General features: G+C 43.5%; 1 protein-coding gene and 1 non-coding gene across 2 annotated transcripts in view; one reads left to right on the top strand and one right to left on the bottom strand.

Moving 5' to 3' along the window:
* ZNF704 (zinc finger protein 704) overlaps positions 1–23,813 on the bottom strand; it is a 197,650-nt gene extending 173,837 nt beyond the window's left edge. The window contains 2 exon segments of the mRNA XM_032469957.1: positions 23,109–23,427; positions 23,429–23,813. Of these exon segments, the coding sequence (XP_032325848.1) occupies positions 23,109–23,427; positions 23,429–23,619 (510 nt within the window). The 5' untranslated portion in view covers positions 23,620–23,813.
* On the top strand, positions 3,371–3,442 carry TRNAT-AGU. Its single transcript has one exon. It is a non-coding gene; the product is annotated as a tRNA-Thr (tRNA).
* Positions 23,814–24,595: the final 782 nt, after the last annotated feature.

The raw sequence follows: 24,595 nt of genomic DNA, 5'->3' as shown, positions 1-24,595 counted from the left end.
ATTCATTATTTCCCTCAGACACAAGATTTAAATTTATTACTATTGTAATCTGCAGCTCAGCAATGACAAAGGCATTACTGTCATACTCAGTTCCATCTTGCTAGCATACACTTCGCAACAAAACCCTGTGAAGGGCTGGAAAGCGGGGTTCTGCACGTGGGGCTGACTCAGTCTGCACTGCGGTGAGTTCCAGTAACGAGGAACATCATTTGGATTCTGGCAATGAAAGTGGATTTTTAGGCACTGTTTACCTTTCTCTGAAGATGATGGATTTTTAAGGTCTGAGGATAAAGATTAAAACTTTTACAATAGTTTTGTAACATCTTGGGAACTTGTTATAAAGCTTTAACGTTCAATGAAATATGTTTCTTTTTTAGAAATCAATTTTTCTTGCTCTCCCAGTCAAATATGTGCTATTATTGCACTATAACACTGGGATTCCATTCAGTTCGTTTGGCTATATTTCATATCAGTTTTTCCTGAAATTTTTTTTGTATTCATATTCAATGGTCACTTCTTAGGACTTTACTCAAATTTTTTTTTAACTTGGCTGATTTTGTACCTTTATTTATATTTGCTTTTTAATCATGTACTGGATAGAAATTCATTCTTAATTGTGACTATTATTTATATATATATATATATATATATATATATATATATATATATTCCTTTTCAGATTCTTTTCCATTATAGGTTATTATAAGATATCGAATATAGCTCCCTGTGTTACACAGTAGATCCTTGTTGTTTATCTATTTTATATATATTAGTGTGTATCTGTTAATCCCAAACTCCTAATTTATCCCTCCCTCTCCCCTTTTCCCTTGGTAACTGTAAGTTTGTTTTCCATGTCTGTGAGTCTGTTTCTGTTTCGTAAATAAATTCACTTGTATCATTTTTTTTAAGATTCCACATATAAGTGATATCATGATATTTGTCTTTCTCTGTCTGACTTACATCACTAAGCTTAAGTCTAGGTCCATCCATGTTGCTGCAAATGGCATTATTTCATTCCTTTTACGGCTGAGTAATACTCCATTAAATATATATATCCCATCTTCTTTATCCAATCCTCTGTCGATGGACACATGTAAGGTTGCTTCCATGTCTTAGCCATTGTAAATAGTGCTGAGCTATGAACACTGGGGTGCACGTATTTTTTAGAATTAGAGTTTTCATCTTTTCTAAATATATGCCCAGGTGTGGTATTGCTGGATCATACGGTAACTCTTATTTTTAGTTTCTGAAGGAATCTCCATACTGTTCTCCATAGTGACTGCACCAACTTACATTCCCACCACCAGGGTAGGAAGATTCCTTTTTCTCCACACCCTCTCCAGCATTTATTATTTGTAGACTTATTGATGATGGCCATTCCGACCTGTGTGAGGTGATACTTCATTGTAGTTTTGATTTGCATTTCTGTAATAATTAGCGATGTTGAGCATCTTTTCATGTATCTGTTGGCCATCTGGATGTCTTCTTTGGAGAAATGTCTATTTAGGTCTTCTGCCCATTTTTTTGATTGGGTTTTTTTTTTTTTGATATTGAACCGCGTGAGCTGTTTATGTATTTCAGAAATTAAGCCCTCATCTGTCGTACTGTTTGCAAATATTTTCTCCTATTCTGTAAGTTTTTTTTTCATTTTGTTTATGGTTTCCTTTGTTGTGCAAAAACTAGTAAGTTTAATTAGTCCCACTTTTATTTTTGCTTTTATTTCTTTTGCCTTTGGAGACTCACCTAAGAAAACATCGCTAAGATTTTATGTCAGAGAATGTTTTGCCTATGTTCTCTTCTAGGAGATTCATGGAGTCCTGTCTTTTTAAAAAGTTTTTAAGCCATTCTGAGTTTCAGTTTTGAACATGGTGTGAGGGAGTGTTCTAACCACACCGCAGACCCTTCAGGCTATCTCCGGACACCCAGACTGAGTCCTGTCCCCGGGTCTGTCTGCTGAAGCCCGAGTTTCAGCACCAGCGGCTGCACACACCAGCAGGTGCGTGTCTCAAGCTGGGAAGTGAGGCAAGGTGGTGGCGAGGACCGTCTGTGCTGGGCTTTCTCTGTCCTGCTGCCGCCAGACAGTAAGGTCTCCCCTGAGCCTCGGAGGCTCCCCATCTGTCCAGGCGGATCTCCCAGCCTGTGAAGGGGGTTCCCAGGGAGAGGGAATCTTTCTTGTTTCATAGCTGCCCGCCAGGGGCGCAGAACCCGTCCTGATTCCTTTTTTTTGTTTGTTTCCCTTTTGTCCTACCCAGTTACATGGTGATCTTTCTTGCAGCTTTGGTTGTATGAGATCTTCTGCCGGCGTTCAGGAGGTCTTCTGTGAGAACCATTCCACATGTTGATGTATTTGTGGATGGAGGGGAGCTCCACGTCCTTTACTCTGCCATCTTGATCTCTGCCCCGCCTCATGGCTTGCTTTTAAATTACAGCCCCATTATTTGCTTTATATATATCACATGCATGATATGGAGTTAAATTCACCAGAAAGTTGTCTTTTTTTGCTTTCGACTTGTATTCTCTAATGTAGAAACTTCCCTGTCTGCACACTGTTTTTCTCAGAATGGATAGGCTATTACAATCTCTTCATAGCTTGTTATTTCTGTATTTATAGGAACACAACTTAAAAGTCATGTATAACACATGCCTGGGATAAAAAGTACTTAATGGCCTCCTTCCCTCCAAAATTACAAAAAAACAAAAACCTCCTTATAAAATGACAATGCTTCCTACGTGACGGCATGTCACCGGCAAAGTCAGCAAAGCTGACGCAGTCTGGCACTAAGGCTTGTCGCCGTCACCCCGTCCTGCCACGAGGCTCCCTCCGGTCCCCTGGTCTCTGCACTTGCTACGTGCTTCTCGCTGTTGTATCCTCTTGCTTTGCTTTTTGCCTAGAGTGTCATTCTCCTCATTCGCCACTTTACAATCTGCTTCTCAGCCCTGAGCCTTGGTTCCAACATCATTTACTCCAAAGCCCACGAGGACTCCACTAAGTAGTTAACTTTCCCCTTGCTGGGTTCCCGGAACACTTCTGAGCTCGTTCCTACAGAACTCAAAAGGCTGGACCGTGAATACTGGCAAACATGTTTGTTTCCCCTATTTGACAGGAACACCTCAGGTGGGGACCATGGGAAAGCGCCTGACGTAAAGCAGGTGACAGACGGAGCAGGCTTGCTTCCTGATCGGCCCCGGCCATTGGCCTGCTAGGTTGGGCTACTGTTCCGTTTTTGGAAAACAGGAGCAAGTTTACTCTCATGATCTATAAAAAAGGCAGGAGCCAAGTACACAGGCTAGGACATTTTTTTTTTGTTTTTCCAGCTGACCCGGGCAGGGATCTCTCAGGACTCCCATTTAGAAGTAAGAGCTGAGGGGGGAGGGTATAGCTCAGTGGTAGAGTGTGTGCCTAGTATGCACGAGGTCCTTGGTTCAATCCCCAGTACCTCCAAAAAACCAACTAAATAAACCTAATTACTTCCCCCTCCAAAACAAACAAACAAAAAGATAGAGCTGAGAGAGGAAAAATCCATGCTTGCTCAGGATTCTGTATGTAACTAGCCACGTAAGGGTGGGGCTTACTTTCCTTAGGGGGTGAATGAACCAGAGGGCAATCCCACTTGCAGAGCAACAGCTGGGCAAGGAATCCAGTGCCCTCAGGCAACTGGGAACCCCCTGAAAAACACACTCTATGTTATACATCCAATGTACTAGGACACTAAGGTTAGAACATCATCTCCTGGAAGATCCGCACCCGGAAAGGAAGGGCAGGGAAACAACGCGGGGCTTTGCTGACAAGAACCCTTCGACAGTTGTTGGGGGTGAATGAAATTATCTGGAGATGTACTTCCGTATTGTTGTACTCAGGCTAAAAATAATCATCCCCAAAATGTTAGTACACATATGCCACATAAATCAATTTTTAATAAAGGAAGTTTCTACTGCTTTGACTGATAAATGTAAAAACACTTTATTGTAAATTTCTCTGAAATGTGTTAGTTGCTTTCTTGCTTCTCTAATGAGCACAACAAACTTTTCTTGATAGTACAATGTCACGAAATGGTTATTAAACTGTAACAGAGAGAGATGTGCCCTCAGGGACTCCTTGCCACCATATTAAATGGACCCAGAGTTTTAAAACTTCTCATTTGATATGCTCACTGGCACAGTGTTTTAAATATCGATTCCATATACTCGGTCAACATCAGTTTCATGCTTGCTGCTCTTAGGACATTGTTAATGTGAACAGATGTAATCTCTTCTGCTAATTCCCAACTTTTAATTTGCTGTGGGCCAAGAGATTACACAACCACATTTGTTGGGACTGAGTGTTAAGAGGGAATACGGCAACAGGTTCGGGTTTCCCATTGGACTAAGTACTCCTAGAAAATAAAAAATAATCATTGCTACTTTTGTGTCCCCAGATGCCTCGCATGGGGTTTTGTATGCCACAGCACTAAGTAAATGTTTTCTGATTTGAATTATACAAGTGTGAATTGTATTTTTACATCTATTTCAGCTCCTCAAGTGTTGTTAGCTTACATTTTTGTTTTAAGATCGGTCACCAAGAATAGAGTTTGCCAGATAAGTGATCCCCCTATGAATGGTATCACTCTTGGGGTCTGGAAGGACATGCAATGCAACGTGAAAAATGAACGGAATTCTAGATGATTATTAGCTCCGTCTTCCTTATGGGGACTTCTGAGTTACCAGGACAAGTACTGCTTCTATGATATGAAAAAGCTACATAAAACCAAGGTTATTTTAGCAGTTTTGTGGAAAACAGACTTTAACGAGGAGGGAATGGAAGCAAAAAGTAAGCAATGAGGATACTATAGTAGGCTATACTATAGGACATAAGAATGAGGAGAGTAATTATTAGGGAAGAAAAAAGTGGTAGAAAAAAATACAAATAAATAAATATGACTTGGTAGTAAATGAGATACAGAGAAGGAAGGTGATAGAGGAAAGTCAACATTATGTTTATACAATGGCATGCTTGTTCTTTCATTTTCTATGTATTTAAACATGTATGGAGCACCTGCTCCTACTCCAGTATTTTTATTGGGTACTGGTCCTACTTGCTAATGGAGAAAATCAGAATCAATGGGTGTTTTGGAGAGGAAGGGGAGACAATGATGAAGGCTTGGAAGTCACTGGGAAACAAGATGAGTATTGCGAGTTTGACATGGGCAAACAGAAGACTAAATAAAGAATGAGTCATAACGGAAAATATCAACATGAAAATCGACCAACACATGGCAGGTGAGATAAAAAACGGGGGAAATCGCAACGAAAGGATTCAAAGTCATTTATTAAGCCATCTTGAAATAGCCGTTTAACCTCTGGCCATGGTTGCCTCATGATTAAATGGAAATGACCGTATGTGAAATGACTGTAGAGAGTGCAAGCACTGTAAGAACCCGAGACACAGTCAATGTTCTGCTGTCACCAAACCCAAGTGGACAAAAAGGGGCAAAAACATTCATTTCCCAATACACATTTATTTTAAACAGTAAAGTCTTCTCTCCCAAGTGATATGCTCCAAGTCCTATATTTTTCTCTATTTCTACTTCCCAGTACCTTCCTGTCAACACTGCCAACACTGGCGTTTCTTTTTAAAAAAGAAACGCCAAACTACTGAGCAAAGGAAGGATAAGAGGGGCTGCCTGAACAGAGCTCTCCTTTGCAACTCACTGGGTGCTGCACAGCAAGAGAGCCATTAGAGAAACTTTACCTAACTTCGATGTTGGTATCATAGTCTGAAAAACTAACCTTAAAACAAGGCTTTGAAACAGCAACACTGAAATGGAATTTCTTTACATAGATACAATTCGATTCCACTTCTCTTCTTAGTAAACTAAAAGCATGAATATCACTTGCTAATTGATCCTGGCCAACAAAGCTTAAAGTTTAAAATTCTACTCTCTTTGCTTAGAACAACAAGAGGAAAAAAAAAAAGGTGGAGGGCAGTGGGGAGAATAGGAGTCAGCAAATATGAGATTAGACTGGCTTTGCAACTTAGCAAATTATTAACCAGTGCCAGGTTTCCACATTTATAAAATTAAAATTGTAATATTAGCTTTATGCTTTCACCATCCTTGCAGTGGTCATTTCATATTGTTATTATTTATTTGTCTATTTCTCCCACTAAATGGAATGTTCCTTGAGGACTACATCGTTCTTGTTCAACAGTATAATCTCTGCACTCAGCAAAGTGGCTGGTACAGGGTAGCCATGAAATGAACGCAATGTTTGGATATTCCCAGATAAAAGTAATGGCAGAGAAAATTTATTGTTACTAATCTACTTAATTGTGTCTTTTGATGGTCATACATACTTAAATCTGATAAAGTCTAATTCATCAATTATTTTTTCTTTTATAGTTAGTGTCTTCTTGTCTAAAAAGTCTTTGCCTGTCCTAACATTGCAAAGATTCTTCTCCTCTGTTTTCTTTAAGAAGATTTATAACTGTTAGCTTTTATATTTATACCTATGATCCGTTTTGAATTAATTTTTGTGTATGGTGTATGGTAGGGGTAGAGGTTTTTTTTTCTTTTCATTCTATATGGATAATCTTTGTAGGACCATTCGCTGAAAAGACTTTTCCATTTAATTTCTTTGGTGCCTTTGTTGAACCATCTGTGTGTAGGTCTACTTTTTGTTTCTTTGTTTCTGTTGCAGGAATCTACCTTTCTGTCTGTAGCGCCAGCAGCACGCTGCCTGGATAACTCCCACCTATATAGTAAGTCCTGAAATCAAGCAGAGAAAGTCTTCCAATTTTGTTCTTATTTTTGTATTATAGTTATTTTGCATTTCCATAGACATTTTCTATTAGCTTGTGAATTACAGAGAGTCCCATTCAGATTTTCATTGGGATGGTGTTAAATCTGTACAACAATTGTGGAGAACTGACATCCTAACCATACTGAGTTTTCAAATAAACATGGTTTATCAGTTAATTTATTTAGGTCTTCTTTACTTACTCCCATCAATGTCTAATAGATTTCACACTTTTTTTTAAAATACATTTTCATTAATTTTATCCCAGAGTATTTAGTTTTTGACGCCACTGTAAACATTTTTTTTAATTTGTTTTTTTTTTAATGTAGTACATGCAACTGATTTTTGTAAACTGACCTTGTACACTGCAACCTTGCTAAGTGCACTGATCACTTCTAGCAGTTTTGCTATTCCTTAGGAGTATCTCTGTAGATGATCATATTATCTGCACATAGAGGCAGTTTCACTTTCTTTTTGTCTAATCTTTATGCCTTCACTTACTTTTCTTGCCTTATCACACTGGCAAAACATCAACCACAATGTTGAATAAAGGGGTTAGAACACACATCCTTGTCTTGCTCCTGATACTGGTGGGAGAAATGATCTTTCGCTACTAAGTGCGATGTTAGTTATAGGTTTCTCACATATGCACTCTGTCAGTTTGAGAATTCCCATCCTACTTCTAATCTGTGGAGAGGTTTCGTTTTTTTAAAATCATGAATAGGTGTTAAACTTTGTTTTCTCTGCATCTATTGAGATAATCATGTGGCTTTTCCCTTTCAACGTAACTAATATAGTTAATCATACCAATTTATTTTCAAGTATTTAACCAAAATTACATTCCTGGAAGGAAAAAAAGAGAAATTTTGGTTATAATGTATTATCCATTTTTACACAGATCTGATTTGCTAATATCTTCTTTAGTATTTTTCGTGTCTATGTACACATGAAAGTCTGTAACATTCTTTATGTGTAATGTCATTATATGGTTTTAGTACCAGGGCTATGTTGGCCCCATAAAATTTATTGGGGAGATTTCCTCTTTCTTGATAAAGATTTTTGTAGGATTAGTGTTACATCTTTCTTCCTTAAGGATTTGATAGATTTCACTGGGGACGCATCCAGGCCTGGAGGTTTCCATGTGCAAAAGTTCTCAATTATAAATTCCATTCCTTTAACAGATAGTAGGTTATTCAAACATCCTGTTACTTCTAGCAGTCAGTTTTGTTAATTATATGTTTTTCAAGGGATTTGCCCATTTCAGCCAAGCTGTCAAGTGCACTGGCATAAAGTTCTCTATTAACATAAAGTAATATGTCCTAAGTATCCTTTTTTAAAATTATCCTAATTATCTGTAGATCTGTAGTGACATCCTCTTTCATTCTGGATATTGGTGATCTGTGCTTTCTTTCTCTTTTTAAAATCAGTATAGCTAGGAGTTAATCAATTTGATCTTCTAAAAAAAAATCAGCTTTTGGTTCCACAGATTTTCTCTATTGTTTACTATTTTTTATTTCATTGATTTCCCATCATATCTTTTTTATTTCCTTCCTCTTTTTTTTCTAGCTTCTTTGGATGGAAGATTAAATCACCGATTCAAAGGTATACATTTCCCCCTAAGCAATGATTTAACTTCCACAAACTCTAATAGGATGCATTTTAATTTTCAATTAAATCTCTTTTCTAATTGCCATTGTGATTTCTTCTTTCTTCCAAGTGATTATTTAGAAGAATACTGATTGATTTTCAGATATTTGGGGATTTTCTAGTTACCTTCTTAAACTGATTTTTAAATTTAATTCCATTGTGGTCAAATAATATACTCTGTTTGATTTCAATCCTTTGAAATTCACTGAGACTTAGCTCCCCCCTCCCCAGTATATAGTGTATCTCCATAAATATTTATTATACAATTAAAAGGAGTATTTATTTTTCAATTATTCAGTGTAGTGTTCTAGAAATGTTAACTAGGTTAAGTTGGTTGACAATATTGTTCACGTATTCCATATTCTTACATTTTTTGCTACCAACCATCAATAATTGAGAGAGTAATTGCAATATTCAGCTATAATTGTAGATTTGTCTATTTCTCCCTTTGGTTCTGTAGGCTTTTGCTTCATACATTTTGAAGCTGCATTATATATGTATAAATAGTTAGGATTTTATGTTTTCTTAACAAATTGACTCCTTTAACACTATGAGATGCTATTCTTTATCTCTGATCACAGAGTTTAGGTTCAAGGGCTAGAAAGTGGTCTGGATAGGGAAGCCGTTTTCCTTTCGAAAAGGGATAAATTTCCTTTGCTAAAGTAAAATGATAAAACATACGACCAGGTTTATAAGCTCAAGAAGCCACTACTTTGCGTGGTAGGGACTCTCTCAAGGCAGGGCAGAGTTCTCCCCTGTCTTGTCTCCTCCGTGACCCACTGTTAGTGCAGGGTGCTAGGAACTACCCTAAGCTATGGATAATGATAGTAGAAAAAAGGGTGCTGGGGTAACAGCTGCAGGTCTGCTACCCGAGGCTCGCGCCCCAGCCATTCTGATCTATTACAGCTTCACTTGCTCATAACTCTAACTTGGGTCACGCTTCCCCTCCGGAGGCCAACAGTACTAGCTGCGTATGAATGATGTTTGTTAAGTAAATTTTTTCCTTCATTTTTCTTAATATAGCTCTTTTGATTTTGTGTTTTTGAATACATTATTCGCAGGGGCCCTCATCTCTGCACTGTGTCCTCAGGGGTAAGTCAGCAGCTCCAGGTCTGCAGAGCAGGAATAATTTTACCCTAAAGAACAACTTTGACTTACCTCTCAACTGGACGAATGGAAATGAGCCCTGAACAGGAATGTGACACAAAGAGGTTAAAAAAGGTTTCAGTTGGCAAAAAGGCCTGAGTGAAAACAGAGAGTCAGGCTTGTGTGTGTGTGTGTGTGTGTGTGCGCGCGCGCGCGTGTGTAAGCATACACACTCTTGCATGTATAAAAATCTCAAGACAGTGTTAGGTAAGCAAGATTTTAAGAATGAAACCTCTGTACTCCTCTCCTGCTGCCGGGGATGTATACTTGGAACAAAATTAGAATCCTTAACCTTTCAAAGCTCTGTACTTCTGTGCGGCTTCCAGATGGTCCTCTAAACAAGAGCTTCTTTGTGGTTCCAGGGCCAGTGTCCCCTGCTGCAGGGGTAATAATAGTGTCCGGGTAACTAATGGAGAAATGGGGATTCTACTGACAATGTGTGAGAGCAACACAAACCTACCTCGCTGAGCACCGTGCGCTGAAATACAGCACATGTAACAGAACACAGTGGGTGAGGTGTATGATCCTGGGCCCCGTCCTCCCAGATCATCCTCCCTCCGGTTTTCAGCTTTATCCAAGCTTTGGAGGACTTCACAAGTTGCTGGCTGGGTGTCTGCTATGTGATCTAGTTTGTGTAAATATAACGTGTGGGTCTTTCTCATGTTGTTTTGGGGTGTTTACTGTTTATACATTTCTTTTTGTATTGAAAGAAAAATAACCAAAGCATTTTTTTTTTTTTTGGACAAAAGAGTCTGCACCAGGCAAGAGGATCTTAAGCTCAGTGCCACTCTGCACAAAGCGGGAGTTCCTTACCCACACCCTCATCCCGCTCCTTCCCTTACTTCCTATGTTGGACAAGATCTTCTGTCCTGAAAACTTGACTCCTTCCCACCTTTAGCCAAAACAAGCAACAAGACACATACACAGATTTAATTCTTGGGATGACTCTAAATCCTAGAAGACTTGTGTAAAACCTGAATGAACTAGGAGCTCTCTAGACCTCATTTCCAACCCGTATCCCTACGGTTGAGGTTGCGATCATGTCAAACACTGACGCTGCCATCTTTGTGTGGACCAAATATGTGTATGAGCCTCAAATCCTAAGAGAAAAATAAGGGCTGGACAGCAGGGGGAGGGGCTTCCAAGGATCAACTCAGGAGTGGGAGACTGAGAAAGGAAAGAACGTCTATCCAGTTCACTCAGGGACTCTTCTGCTGATATCAGAGTGGACACAAGATTATCTAACAGGATGTAGACTGGATGTTAATTCAACTCCATGTTGACTGCCAGAGAGCAAAGTTGTAACTGGAATTTACAAGAAGGGAGCGAATACAGGTGGAAAATGAGACCTGTCTGTGTCCTTCCTCTGATTCCTTTCCCCTTTTTCCTGAACTGCAGGAGACCGGACTCCCTGGGGCCGTGGTGACCTCATCTTTGGGCCACATTCGTTAGACAGTTGATTTGGCTGTCCTGGATTCTTCCTCCCTCCTCTGGCTGTTTTCTAACACATGTTAACCCTCCTCTTCCTCCTGCCTCCTTTTCTTCCTGAAAAAGCACAATGAATGTATGGAGACTTACTGGTCCTGAAAAATAAAGTGTAACAACACTAATACAGCCGCATGCAAAGGAGTATGGAGGGGTGACTGCTCATGGGGACAGGGTTTCTTTTAGAGGGTGACAAAAATGCTCCAAAATTAGATTATGGTGATGGCTATACAACTCTGTGAACATACTAACAAACACTGACTTGTGTGCTATAAAAGGGAGTGTTACATGGTACATTACGTGAATTATACCATAATAAAGCTGCTGAGACACAGAAACAGAGTCGGAGCATTACATTTGAAGTGTCCCAGGGCTCAGTCCTAGGCACGTGCCCTTCTCTACCTACACTGCTCCCTGGGTGCTCCCACCCAGTCCCCCTACCTAAGTACTGTCCATGTGCCCAGGACCTCTGATTTCTGTCTCCAGTTCCGTCTTCTCCACTGACCTCCAGACAACTTGACATCTCCATACAGGGGTCCAACAGGCACCTCAAACTTGACATAGTTAAGACAGAACTCTTGATCCCCCCTCTCCAACCCAAATCTTTTCTTCCTCCATGCATTCTTGTTTCAGCAACGCGCAACCATCCGCAAAGCTTACTGTCTGTCTCTCTAACTAGAGTGTGAGCGGGAGCGCTTCCCAAGTCTTTTCTCTCCTGTGTCCTTGGAGCTGACAAAGAGTGGGAGCTGAGTGAATAGTTGTTGAATGAAACCACCACAGGATTGAATGAAATAGTGCCCCCCTCCGCCCCCCAGCAAACTTTTTAAACAATCAAACCCTTAACTTGTCACAGAATTTGGAGGTATCTCAATTTTAACACATAAAGATAGGTATAGTTTACTGACAATGAAAAGTACATTGTTTCTATTACGGTTTTCAAAGTAAAAATAATTTTCTCAAATCACCTCTGCTAGAAAGAAAAATTCAAGTGACAAAAATCAATACAGGGAGTTGAGAGAAAGACCTATTTGAATAGAAATCTCCTTTAGACGAAGAATAAACAGCTGGAAAAAAATTGCAGTCACCAACAGATGGCTAAGAGCACATTTTCAGAACCCCTTAAACACCTACCAGACACTCACGTACCGGAAATGCAAACAGCAGGCCCTGCTCCCTTTCCATAAACCCTACCTTGGGTCATTCCAAACCTTCCAGCGGCTCCTCCCTTATTGTCAACCACCTCTTTCCCACGCTAAGATGCTACCGTGCTCAGCACTCATGTAGGGTCAGGGGTCCATTTTCCTCCCTTTTCTGAGATAATTTTTACTACAAGTAATATTTGAAGACTTTTTCCTTTAGATATTCTTCCCGTGTTCATTTTTGTAAGTTCTAAGATCTTTATTCTAATATTGCTACTACTTTTCTAACATTTCATTAAACTAGTTTTGAGTTGTACATGAACCTGCTAATTGAAAACACTGTCAAAAGCTTACATTTAAAAGATATTACTTATGACACAACATTGTAAAATGATTATAAATCAATAAAAAATGTTAAAAAAAACATGAAAAATATTAAACTCGGGATCCTAACCCAAATTAATAGATATTAGTGAGGTTTGTTCTTCAGCAAGCACTTTTCGCCGACTTGTAAAACATCATGTTGAAACTACATGAAAGTGTTTATGACAAACCATGAAAATTGTATTTCACATTGTTTTAATTTAAAATTTACTCCAAAACAAAGCCATTCTCTTCTTAAATTTCCACTGTTGCTTAGGTAACAATTTCAATTATTTTTTAAATCTGTTGGTCCCTAATGTTTTCTGAAATGTTTGATAAATATATCATTTGGTGAAAAATTACCTTATATAAATATATATGTATATATAAATTTTTTTTTCAGAAACTGCCCCATTCTCTGGGGCTTCTTTTCCACTTTCCAAGATTGCCAAGTTAGCTATGAGAGCCCTTTATAAATTATAATGCATTAAATGTTGAATAATACTGAAATAAATATTGAACAACATCCAATAAAGGAACTGAGCGTTCACAAATGCTTACCCCTTTTATTTGCAGTTTTCATACTGCTGTTGACAGAACACATGTCAATCCTAGTGAACTTATATGTTCTTTACATTTAAACTATTCTGATATTTTCAATCTTTCTTCTCTTTGAAGATGAAAAACATATCATTAAATACACCTGCCTGGACCTCAGCGCCTCATGATTTTCTGCTCCCTGGCAGCTTTGAATTCTGTCGTGACAGCACCGCTCATCTTTCCTGTCTCCCCCAGTGGACTCGTCATGGGGCCTGGTTTACCAAGAGAAGTAGTGTTTTCTACCGGCTTTTAAACTTCACACACAAGAGTGGTATTCACAGATGTACAAGTGAAATTCACCACATAAAATACTCCTTTTTTTTTTTTTTGTTTAGAACTTTGATACTGAAGACATTAGCGGCTTTATGAGGAAAAATATTTCAAAGCTTGCATGACCCACTAACAATATTTTAACCCTTCTCCCTGTGCGTGTGACAATTTCTTTCTTTAATAATGCGGTTTTACTTATCTCAAGTATAAGTCACTTATCCATGGATTTCCCATTTAGAAAAATAATTATATCCCAGTATTTCCCAAAAGGTATCCCAAGGGAAAGAGGTGGAAAAAAACGCTCTGTAGTCCAATAAATATGTACATGCCACAGTCCATAGGCACCTCCGCAGAAGCTCAAAATGGCCCTTGGCGTCCCTGCTCAGTACCTTCTTCATAGGCATACGGGTGTTGTACTCCTCTTTCACTTTCCTCTACGTTTAAAACACTTTATAACAAAAAAATTCTGTCTTTTTAACTGGTATTTCTCCAAGCTGTTCAACCACAGAGTCCTTTTCTCCCCATCTACCCAAAGAACAAAGAATGACTTCTTTCTGGGGGGAGGAGGGGTTTGCATGCTCAGCCATTTATTTGTTTGTTTGTTTGTTTGACATATAGTTGATTTACAGTGTTGTGTTGATTTCTGGTGCATAGCATAGTGATTCGCTTATACATACATAGATATATATTCTTTTTCATTATAGGTTATGTTACAAGTTACTGAGTATAGTTCCCTGTGTTATACAGTATGGACCTTGTTGTTTATCTACAATTGACTTCCTCACCAAACAAAAGTGCCACAGGTCCTAGACACCAGTGCAGGGAGGATAGAAAGGGCAAATCCATGCCTCAGAGGTTCCCAGCCGCATGCAAGTTACAGGTGAAAGGTGACATCACTGTATTTCCACTGCAGCTTTTAACGACACACATTCAACGTGTGTGGTAAGCCTCGTCCCGCCCCTCTGGCTTCTAGCCAGGTTTTTTCCCAATATAAGGCCCGAACGGTCTGATGAACCTAAGAGCTAGAATGTTTCTGTCCTCTTTGCACAAGTAGATGAATGATTCCAGCTGACTTCCCTGAGCTGGAAAGGAAGAGTCAAGCTCACCGCGGATACGACGGACAACCACAGAGTTCAGATGAATGGAGTCACTTCAGGAAGCAGTTCTCTGAAGCACCTTCAAAGCATGGGACAAGGAGGAGGTCGTAATAGTCAAAATAACCGTGAGATTTTGGATCCTTGAACCATAAAGGAAATAAACAAACTGCCATCCATGTCTAATTTCAGGATCTCTCTGGGCCATATTTAATAACAACAGGCAATGACAGAACAATATTATCCCAATTTTATTTTAATAACTCTGAAGCACCGAGACATTAAGTAACTAGATAAGGTCATGCAACTAGCAAGGGGAGAAGCCAGAATCTGAACCGAGAGCCTGTGTTACATCGCCTCTTGATTTACACAGGGGTAACGGCGCGGAGAAGGGCAGGGGGCAGGATCATCTGCTTTGATTCAGTCTTGTTCCCTCCCATCTTACTAACGAGCCCACAACAAAGGTGTATTTTCTTTCTTTCTTTCCTTCTTTCTTTCTTTTCTTTTTTCTTTTTTTGTTTTGTTTTGTTTTTTGATGGAGGTACTGAGGATTGAACCCAGGACCTTGTGCATGCTAAGCATGCGCTCTACCACTTTAGCTATACCCTTACCCCCAGAGGTCCTATTAATGGACCCAAATTATCCTGCCTGTAGGCTTTATCAAATCATATCTCAAGGAACACAAACTTTTAAAAAATTGGATTTAATTTAAAATGTCAGAGCACTTTTGACATTCATTTATTTAGACTACCCATTCCCAATACATCTGCATCAGGGTGATTTTATTTTCACTCAACCTTCCATCAAATCAAGAACATAAGGAAAGCAAGCGTGTCACTGGTAACTGTCATCTGTAACAAGGAGACCACGCACTCTGGGTCAGTCATCTCGGGGCAATGCACAGGCAGGACCTTCTTAATTCTTTGCCTCTTAAGCCTCCTTGGTCTCCTGCAAGATGAACGAACCCTTCTGTTATGTTACTGCAAGGTTCTTACCCTAAAATTATAGACTCCCCCTCAAAACTCTAGAGTCGAGTCTATTTCCCCTACATATAAATTGTTAACACTGGATTTTCCAAATAGTATCATCAACGAAGTGTGAGAATTTAATCACTCTAATTCCACTACACAAATCTCACAGTTATATTCTGTTCCATTTCATCCAGTAAATGAGAGCAACAAAGGTTATTTGCCAGATTTGGTGATCTAAACTCATTCTTTGACCAGTCTTCAGGAATTACCTCCTGGACAAATAATCTTCTTCAAATAGATTGGCTACAATCGTTTCACGGAATGACGTCAAAATTACATCTCACACTGTGGTAGCCAAGTAAGGTCTCTTGGCGGATCTAATCTTTTAAAAAATTTTTTCAATTATTCTTTTTTTAGGATTTTTAATTAATTTTTAAAAAATTTTTTGAGTGGGGAGGTGATTATGGTTTTATTTATTTATTTTTAATGGAGATACTGGGGACTGAACTCAGGACCTTGTGCATGCCAAGCATGTACTCTACCCCTGACCCACCCTCTCCCGCTTGGCAGATCTAATCTTGATCTTAGGGATAAAGAGGAAAAGGGGCTTAGAACCTCTTTATAGACAACTTGGCAGGAATCTGCCAGGCTATGGGCTCCCCAGAAGTGAAAGTTGGCCTTATTCACTGTTATTTCCTGCCTGATTATCAGGAGCATGGGAAGCAGTGGCCCAAGAGAAACATCTCTTGAGGGAACGAACAGAAATGCGGGCAGCAAACCTAAAGAAAATCATCCTTATTTCAACAACAGAGGTTCAGCTAGGCTGGAAGGTTGGCGATGAGGGCCTCTAAGCAATCCCGAATATTCCAGGAAGTCCAGCGGAAACCGTGTATTTACCTTAATATGAGCCGGCACAGGGCAACTCAGAGGTCAAGGTGCCTCCACCTCAGCAGACCTCACATCGAGTCCTGGTACAAGACTGGTTGTTCCGTGCAGATCAGAAGTTCTGACAGTGCACTTGGCAGTGGGGAGGGAAAGCTCCCGCTCCTTGCCCCGCCAACCCCCACCTGGGGTGGGAGGACACGGTCCAAGCGCTCGCAGAGGTCAAGGACATCCTGGCTGAAGCCCTCTGCTCCTTCTCACCAAGAGGCATGGGTCAGCGGATTCCAGGTTAAGACCTGACTTCTTGCTTTTCCTCCTCTCTGTCTTAATGCTTGTGCTGCAGAGCACTCCATGGTCAACTAGTAGTAAAATCTGGGGAAGGAGGCGAGGCCCTGGTTAAGGGCTGAGTATAAATGACATGTTCTAGGCCAGTTTACTAGAAGCCCCGCACCGGAGAGTAAGGGAACCAGTTCACAATGAAATGGGGCCGATTCGCCATTTATTATCATCCTCTGAGTATACATGTCCCTCGGAAACTGCAGAGGGAGGGGGGCCGGCCCGGGCAGGATTCACAGAGGGACCGCCTATCCCCCAAAGCCACAGGTGAGACCACCTCCGCCTGAGGTACTTTAGGAAGGAAGAACATTCCAGAAATAGAAGCTGATAAGCAGTGAGTAGTAGATCACTTCAGGAAATTGTGATTTCTCTAACCACAACTCCAAAGGCGCGAACTGCAGATCATTCCAGGCACAAAAGACTAACCCAGGAAGGAGGGTGACGATTTGGGGTTGGCAGACCAGAGCGCTAATCCCGGCCCCTCCTAACTTGCTCAGCAGCTCGAGCCGGACAAGGCACTTCACCTTGCATGGTCCCAGTGTCCTGAGCCGTCAAAGGAGGATATTGAGTTACTAGATAATCTCTGTTTCCCTTCCAAGTCTGGCAGTTGACAATTCAGCGAATGACAACTTGGTCTGGTATCATAAGCACATGCCTCTCCCTCCAGCCAACATAGACCATTTGCAAGACACATACTTGTTAGCAAATTGGAATTCGGCGCTTGCTGCACGGTCCCTGCCAAAGGCTTCTTAAAAGTCATCTGATAGTCAAGAGATAGTCTAATAGACGTGTTAACCATCCCCAAAGAGCTGGCACACACGGAGTAGATCCCACTCGATTAATATTGATTGAGCCCCGAAAGTGGGTGTTTTGACACATACTATCTCACTTAGAAGCCTTTCTTCCTGGTTTTCCAGCAGGTGGACTCTTGATAGAACTCCTAGCAGTCTTTCGTGTCCAGCTTTTACCTCAACTGATTATGACAGTACATTATCAATTCTGTCAGATTCTCCTGCTCTTGTCCCTAAACGAATACACGCATCGTGGAGCACAGTCCTGGGCCTTGTTATCTCAGCCCCCTACTGTTCTGCCTTCACTGAGTAACAGTTTATTTTAGAATCCTTCCTCCGTTTGACAGTGTCCTTGTATTTTTTTTTTTTTAACTCTGGTTGAAGATATTGTTTACCTAGTGTTCCTCATTCAAGGGTCCAAGAGGTGATGGGCTTTTTTTGTTTTTTTTTTTTTTTAGGGGATGGTGGAATCTTACCACTGCCAATAAATGTGTAAGCTTCTTTGATCAGAAACTGAAAACTGTGTGAAACAAAGTTTTTCTTCTTGTCTCTTTCAGAGCCTAAATTAGTGTCCCTTATAGTAATCAAGATCTCAGATACTTAGCAGCATGTATTCCTCTCTTTCCTCAGCTGTGGCAAATCCTCCCAGGTATAAATGGGCACAAACATCACAAATAAATACAGGGAGATGAACAGTACAGCGTATGGGCGTGAACTGTGGCGCCACTGGTGACCACGTGGCCTCAGGTGCACTACGTCACTTCCAAGTCAGTATACTCAGCTGGCGAATGGGGTCATGTTGATTCCCAAGTCAGAACTTCTCATGAGATCCTTCCTCCTTCATATAAAGCAGTTAGTACCGTTCCTGGCTTTAAGGATTTAGCAAATATTCATTCAGGTTAACGTGATCTTGGAACCCAAGTTGTCCTGCATTTCCTTCCCGTTCTTTTATTGATTTTATTGGATTCCTCTTTGTTTTCTCCACTCCACTAACCCACGACTTTTTCGCCAGCCCCTGGCCCCTTCCTGTCCTTACTTTTCTTAGATCTCATCATTACAGTCACAGCAGGGCCAACTTGATCAGCACAATGCTCTCTCTCTCGTTCCACAGCTCACCTGCCTAAACTGCATCTCTGCTGAATCTAGCTCTCTGCTTTGTCTACAAGAGACGGCAGAGTGTGAGGCATAAGGGTACTAGCTCTGGAGTTAGATGGCCCAGGGTTCAAACACCTGCTCTGCCACCTAACGCCAGTGTATCTTCAAGTGCTTATCACTTCTGTAAAATGAGGATGATGATAGTAAGAATGCCTGACCAGGGATGTAATGAAGTTTAAATGAAACGACACATTTCGATTTGTACTAGCCACAGTAATTAAATAACTTAATAAGCACTAGCTAGGATCCCTTTTGTTATTATTACTCTGTGCTTGAGCCAGTGGAACGAGGCTGGGGTAATCACACACCCAGGCAGACTGCTTACACTGTCAGTGTGGAACCGCGGCATCAGGTGGGTCCTCGCGACAGTCAGGCAGCTCCGTCGGATGGTTCATTTGCTCTCCTGCTCTCCCACAACACTGTCTCCTGACTTCAGCTCTGACTTCAGATCTCCTGCACTCTCAGCTGATGGCCTTCCCTCCAGCTCCATGGGGAAAACAGAAGCCTTCAGACAAGTACTGCTTCATCTGACCACCATCCAATATACAACTACCCACATCTGGACTCACTGTCTCTGCCTTCTCTCTAATTCAGTGGAAGAAGGAGCCTTGCTCTGTCAAAGGCCAATCCTTATATTTGGGTCCCAGGTCCCCTCTCCTATGACTTTTTCCAAGGACTTCCTCCTGCAGTTTGCTCTCTTTTCTCTGCATCTTCGGTTCCTCCCTAAGGTGACCCTCAAAGATCCTCACCTCCTGGTATTCATGCTCTTGCATATCTTCTTGCTTTCAGTGTGAGTAGAACCCATCATTCACCTCTAACCAATAGAATGTGGCAAAGATGATAGGGTCCTGCCCCCATGATTAGAGTGCCTTATATGAGTCTCCATCTTGCTAGCAGACAAGGCTAAGATTCTCCTTGCTGACTTGATGCAGAAAGAGGCCATGTTGAGGGAACGACGTAACAACACCCTGAAGGAGTGGAGGTGGGGGTGGGGGTGGGGCTGTAGGCGCTGAGGGCAGCCCATGAGTAACAGGCAGCAAAGAAGCTGGATCCTCGGACTAGAGATGCAAGAGAGTGAGTTCTGCTAACAACCTGAGTGAGGCTAGAAGTGAATCCTGCCCCAGTCAAGCCTCCAGATGAGAATGCAGCCCACCTAACACCTTGATTGCAGCCTTGTGAGACTCAGCAGCAGACCGAGCTAAGCCTGGCCCAGACTCCTAACCCACAGATACTGGGAGAACGGTTGTAAGCCAAAAAGTGTGTGGTATTTTGTTACACAGCAATAGAAAACAAATACACCTCACCCCCTACACACCAGATCATTCCTATCATGCTGTGGTCACTACATTAGAGTCTACAGAATCCTGTCTAAAAAAAATAATCTAGACCATATGCCCTCCAGATTCTCCCCCTTCTCTCTATTCTTCTTTCCAACAAAAGAGTTTAAAAGAATTTTTCATGTCTCACTACATCCTCACCTCCACTCACTGCTTGGGTCTCATCACTGACTTCACATTCTTTTGTTAAGGATACCAATCCATTCCCTGTTATCTAATCCAAACGTACACATCTCTATCCTTATCTTCCTCAATATCCCAGGGGTATTCAACACAGTTCACTACTTCCCACTTTTGGAACTATTTCTTCTCTTGCAAAGTCCAGGAAGGACTTTTCATTTTCTAGTTTTCCTTCAACCTGTTTGGCTGCTGCTTCTCAATCGTCTTTGCTGGCTTCTCCTCCTACACCCAAACTTAAACAGTGCTGGACCCCGGAGTCTGGCCCAAGGCTGTCCTCTGGTGTGCACTCACTTCCTCATCCCAGCTTTAAATGACATCAACATGTCTTCCCAATTTTTCTCTCTAGCCCTGATCTCCCCTCAGCTCCACATCCTATAGCCATGTGCCTACGTGCAGTTTCCATGCAGATATCTGAGCATCAATCTCAGACTTAACACGAACCCTCCCCCAATTCATCGGCAAGTTACCACAGGTGGGTCTTCACAATCGATCCTGAACTTGCCCACTCCTGTCTACCTCCACTCCTAGTCCACACTGCCCTTACCTCTCACATGGACTGCAGTGACTGCCATCTAACCGGCCCCCTTGATCACCCTGCTGTCCTGTACGCTTCAGTCTAACCTCTCCAAAAACACAATACACCTTGTATGCCTGTAAAACTTTCCAAAGACTTCGTACTCTAAAAGGCCCACAGGCTCTACGCTGCTGGCCTCTACCTGCCTCCCTAACATACTCGTACCTGTCAAGTTCCAGCCACACCCACCCTTTTCCCCTTCCCACCTCAAGACTTTTGCAATTCTTACTCCCTCTGCCGGAAAAGATCTTCCTAAAGCTGCATGTCTTGGATCTCAGATCCAATGCCCCCTCCTCAGGGAGGTCTTCCCTCTAGCTGCTTTCTCCTCTTCCTCTTAGACTCTGAGTTACCAGTCTCATTTCCCTCATGGCATGCGTCCCAAGCGCCACGTTTATTTGTTTGCTTGCTTGATTGTTGCTCTGGCTCTTCTTACTAGATGTGGGCATCTGGAAAGTGCTCACTGCTGTGTTCTGGAATAGTACCTGGCACACAGTAGGTGCTCAATAAATATCTGAATAAATGAATGCATCAACATGTATGATAACATTCTCGTACACATTAAAATAAAATGATCTGATTTTATCCATTAGAAAACCTCTTCAGATGCTATGTCAAGACATTCGGCTTTAAAGCAGTAAAAGATTATAAAAATTATACTTCAAATCACTCAATATATAAATTCCTGAAGAGTTATGGGCAAGTCAAAACATTATAAAATGAAGCTCATTTTGAAAGAATTGAACAGAAATTTGTTTAGAGGTGTGAAAAATCTTTTTTAAATAATGTGAATTATCACACACCAGTTATTTTGTTTTTATAGATTTAATTTTTTTCATGCATTGGATTTGCTTTGATCACGGAGCATAAATTATAATTAATTTTTCTATCACAAATTGTGCAACCGCTGTTCAAACCACAAGACACCTTTTCAGTATTTCTAGACAAAAATGCTAAGGAGTCACTACTCTTGTTACTTAATGTCACTGATGCCAAGTGACTTAATTCCAAACCCAGCTACATCCTGTAACCATACAATGCAGGCCTTTTAGTAGACCATGGTAATGAGGGTGGTCATGGTCTGGATTCCAACAAGCAACTGTCAAAAACTATCATCCCAAGTGACCATTTGCTGAAAACTTCTCACTCCCAGAACTGGTACTTCCAGGGTGGTCTAGGAAATAAGTTTGTGCCCATGTCTATTCTGGGCTATTCTATGTTGATGTTTAACATTTCTTTGGAACTGCAATTTCATGCTTTGAGGAGTTAACTTGCTTCTGCAAGCCCCTAAAGATTTTTTTATAAAATAGTCTCTATTAAGTTCATCTGTTTACTTATTTTCCTTCCAGTTATACCAATATCTTCTGAAAACTCCAGTAAATAGCTATTCAGTTGATTATAAGCAACACTCTTGAGAAAAATCACTCACTCCATCGCTTACCACTTGCTGCCCTCAAAACTTCTTAGCAACATACACTGTGCATGAACCTCAACGTGGTTTGCTTTGTCCAATCACATGCCTGAAAGCCCAGCCAGTCAGTTGTGTAATAATAAACCCCTTATCTCCTGAAGATACACAAACGAAAAGATCTCTTGGCGCTGCAGTGCACAGGGGACTTCGCCAGAATTCTCAGCAGAAACACAACCATTTAAAATGCCAAATCCCCCCCTCCCCACCTTTTTCTTCTCATCTGCAATTTTGAGGAGGCAAATAAACCCAAAATGTTAAACAATGTCGAGTTTAAGCAGGGGAGGGGAGGCGGGCACTGCCAAAAGCTGCCAGCAAAATGCATGTAGAAACCCAGGGCTTGGGTTTTGCTGTCCTGGGCTTACCGGTTCCCTCACAGGCGCCTGGAATGGAAACTCATCGACAATTGTTCTTGGATGCAGAAGGGACTGAGGGATTGACAAGAGAAGCCGTTTTCTAGTTTCTATGAGCTTGACTAGTCCTCAGAAAAGGAGAAGGGGACAGTCTTGCTTCCTCCGAGTAGAATCCTATTTCACTGCCTCCTATGTCGCCCGTCCCCACCGGGCGCAGACCGGCGCCTACCTCGTCCCATCTCCAAGTTCCCCGCCTCAGCGGGGAAAAGCGTCCCTTACCAGCACCCACGCTAGACAGCACACCCGCCCCGGCCTCGGAGTAAAGGGGGAGCGGCCGCCCGGGAAAGGTGCTGGGGCCCGGGCGGTGAGCTCATCGGTCCCTTCGCTCTGCCCCGCGCGCGGCGGCCCGCGCCGCCGGACACACCCCTCCCGGCCCGGCCTCTGCGATCGCCGGCCCCGGCCTGAGCCCGCGCCGCGCCGGGGCCCCGGGCCCGTCCCCTCCCCAAGCCCGCGGGACCCGCGCGCGCCCCCGCACCCGGCACGCACCTTCAACGCGCCCCGGGCCGGGCCCTTGGGGAGCGCGCGGCCGGGGCCCAGGGCCACGAAGCGCTCCTCGCCGTCCTCGTCGTCGTCGTCGCCGTCCACCACCTCGACGACCACCTCCTCGTCCTCGTCTTCCTCGTCGTCATCCTCCTCCTCCGCGCCCCCTCGGGGCTTCGCCTGCACTCGCCCGAGCCCCCTCCGCCGCCTGCTCCCGCCCTCCTCTTCCTCGTCTTCCTCCCCGAGAAGCAGCAGCACCGGAGACGAGGCGGCGGCGGCGGCGGCGGCCCCGGCGGCCCGAGGGGGGCCGGTCCCGGCTGCTGCGCGGCGGCGGCAGCGGTGGCCTCCAGCTCTCTGGGGCCGGGCCCGGGCCAGGGCCCGGGCCCGGGGCGGGGGGCGGGAGCCCGGGCAGCGCGCCTTCCCGGGCCGGCGCGGGCGCGGGGCCGGGCGGCTGCAGCGCGGCGCTCCCCCGGCGGCTGCCCAGGCTGGAGCGCTTGGCTAGACGCCGCGCCTGCATGCCTGACCGCGGGCTGCCGGCCGCCGCGCCGAGCCGGAGAGTTTGTCACCTCCCCCTCCTCCTCTTCCTCCTCTTCCTCCCCGGGCGGCCGCTGTGGTCGCAGGCGCCCGGGGCGCGGGGCTGCGGGGGGCTGCGGGAGCCGCCTCCCCGCGCCGGCGACTGCCACTGGCTGCAGAGGCGCGGGCGCCGCCTTCGCTGGACCGGCCCGCGGGGACGCCGGCGGCCGGCGGCTACGGCGGGGCGGCGCGGCGGCCGCGGGCGGGGGTGGGTGTGAGCGAGCGGCGCGCTGCCGCCTCCGCCGCCGCCGCTGCTGCCGCCGCCGCCGCCGCCGCCCCGGAGCCGCGGGCCGCGCTGCGCTCCATGCGGCCGGCGGCCGGGCCCGCGCGCTCCGGGCCTACAGCTGCCGTCCCCCGGCGCGAGCTGTTTGTGTTGTGTATTTTCCACCGCCGCCCCCCTCTTCGCCAGCCATTCCTCGCAGCCCTCCGGTCCCCCCGTGCCGACAAAACCCGGACTGGATTTACTTCGCCTATCCACAGCCTCCGAAAATCCGGTGCTGCCGAGCCGTCGGCCCAGCCGCGGGGGCCCTCGCTAACCCGGGGCTGCCCATTCCCTTTGGAGGGAGGAGGGTCGACTTCGCTGGAAGTAGGGCTGGAAGTCCAAGTCGGACTTGGAAGGGAGAGATTTGCCGCAAGTCTTTGCCTGGCAAGGCGGCTACTCTTGAGCTTCCGTGAAATCGGGGGAGGTGGACCAACCCGAGATTTGGGGGCAATTCCTCGCATCAATCATCAGACTCGTTTGGATTTTGGAGGTTCTGTTTAATGACATTGCCGGCCCATCTCTGTCTCCCTGAACACACCGTCCTAGGCACAGCCTTGAGCTCTTTTGGCGTTGTGCTAAGTATTGCAGCTTTTATTTCTGCAGTATTTTATTTATTTTTACGTGGAGTGCCTGATTATAACGACCAATTTCCAGGAAG

The sequence above is a fragment of the Camelus ferus genome, chromosome 29, assembly GCF_009834535.1.
Source record: "Camelus ferus isolate YT-003-E chromosome 29, BCGSAC_Cfer_1.0, whole genome shotgun sequence".
NCBI lineage: Eukaryota > Metazoa > Chordata > Mammalia > Artiodactyla > Camelidae > Camelus > Camelus ferus.
Note: the sequence above shows the minus strand (reverse complement) of the source record. Positions and strands in the feature narration are given on the sequence as shown.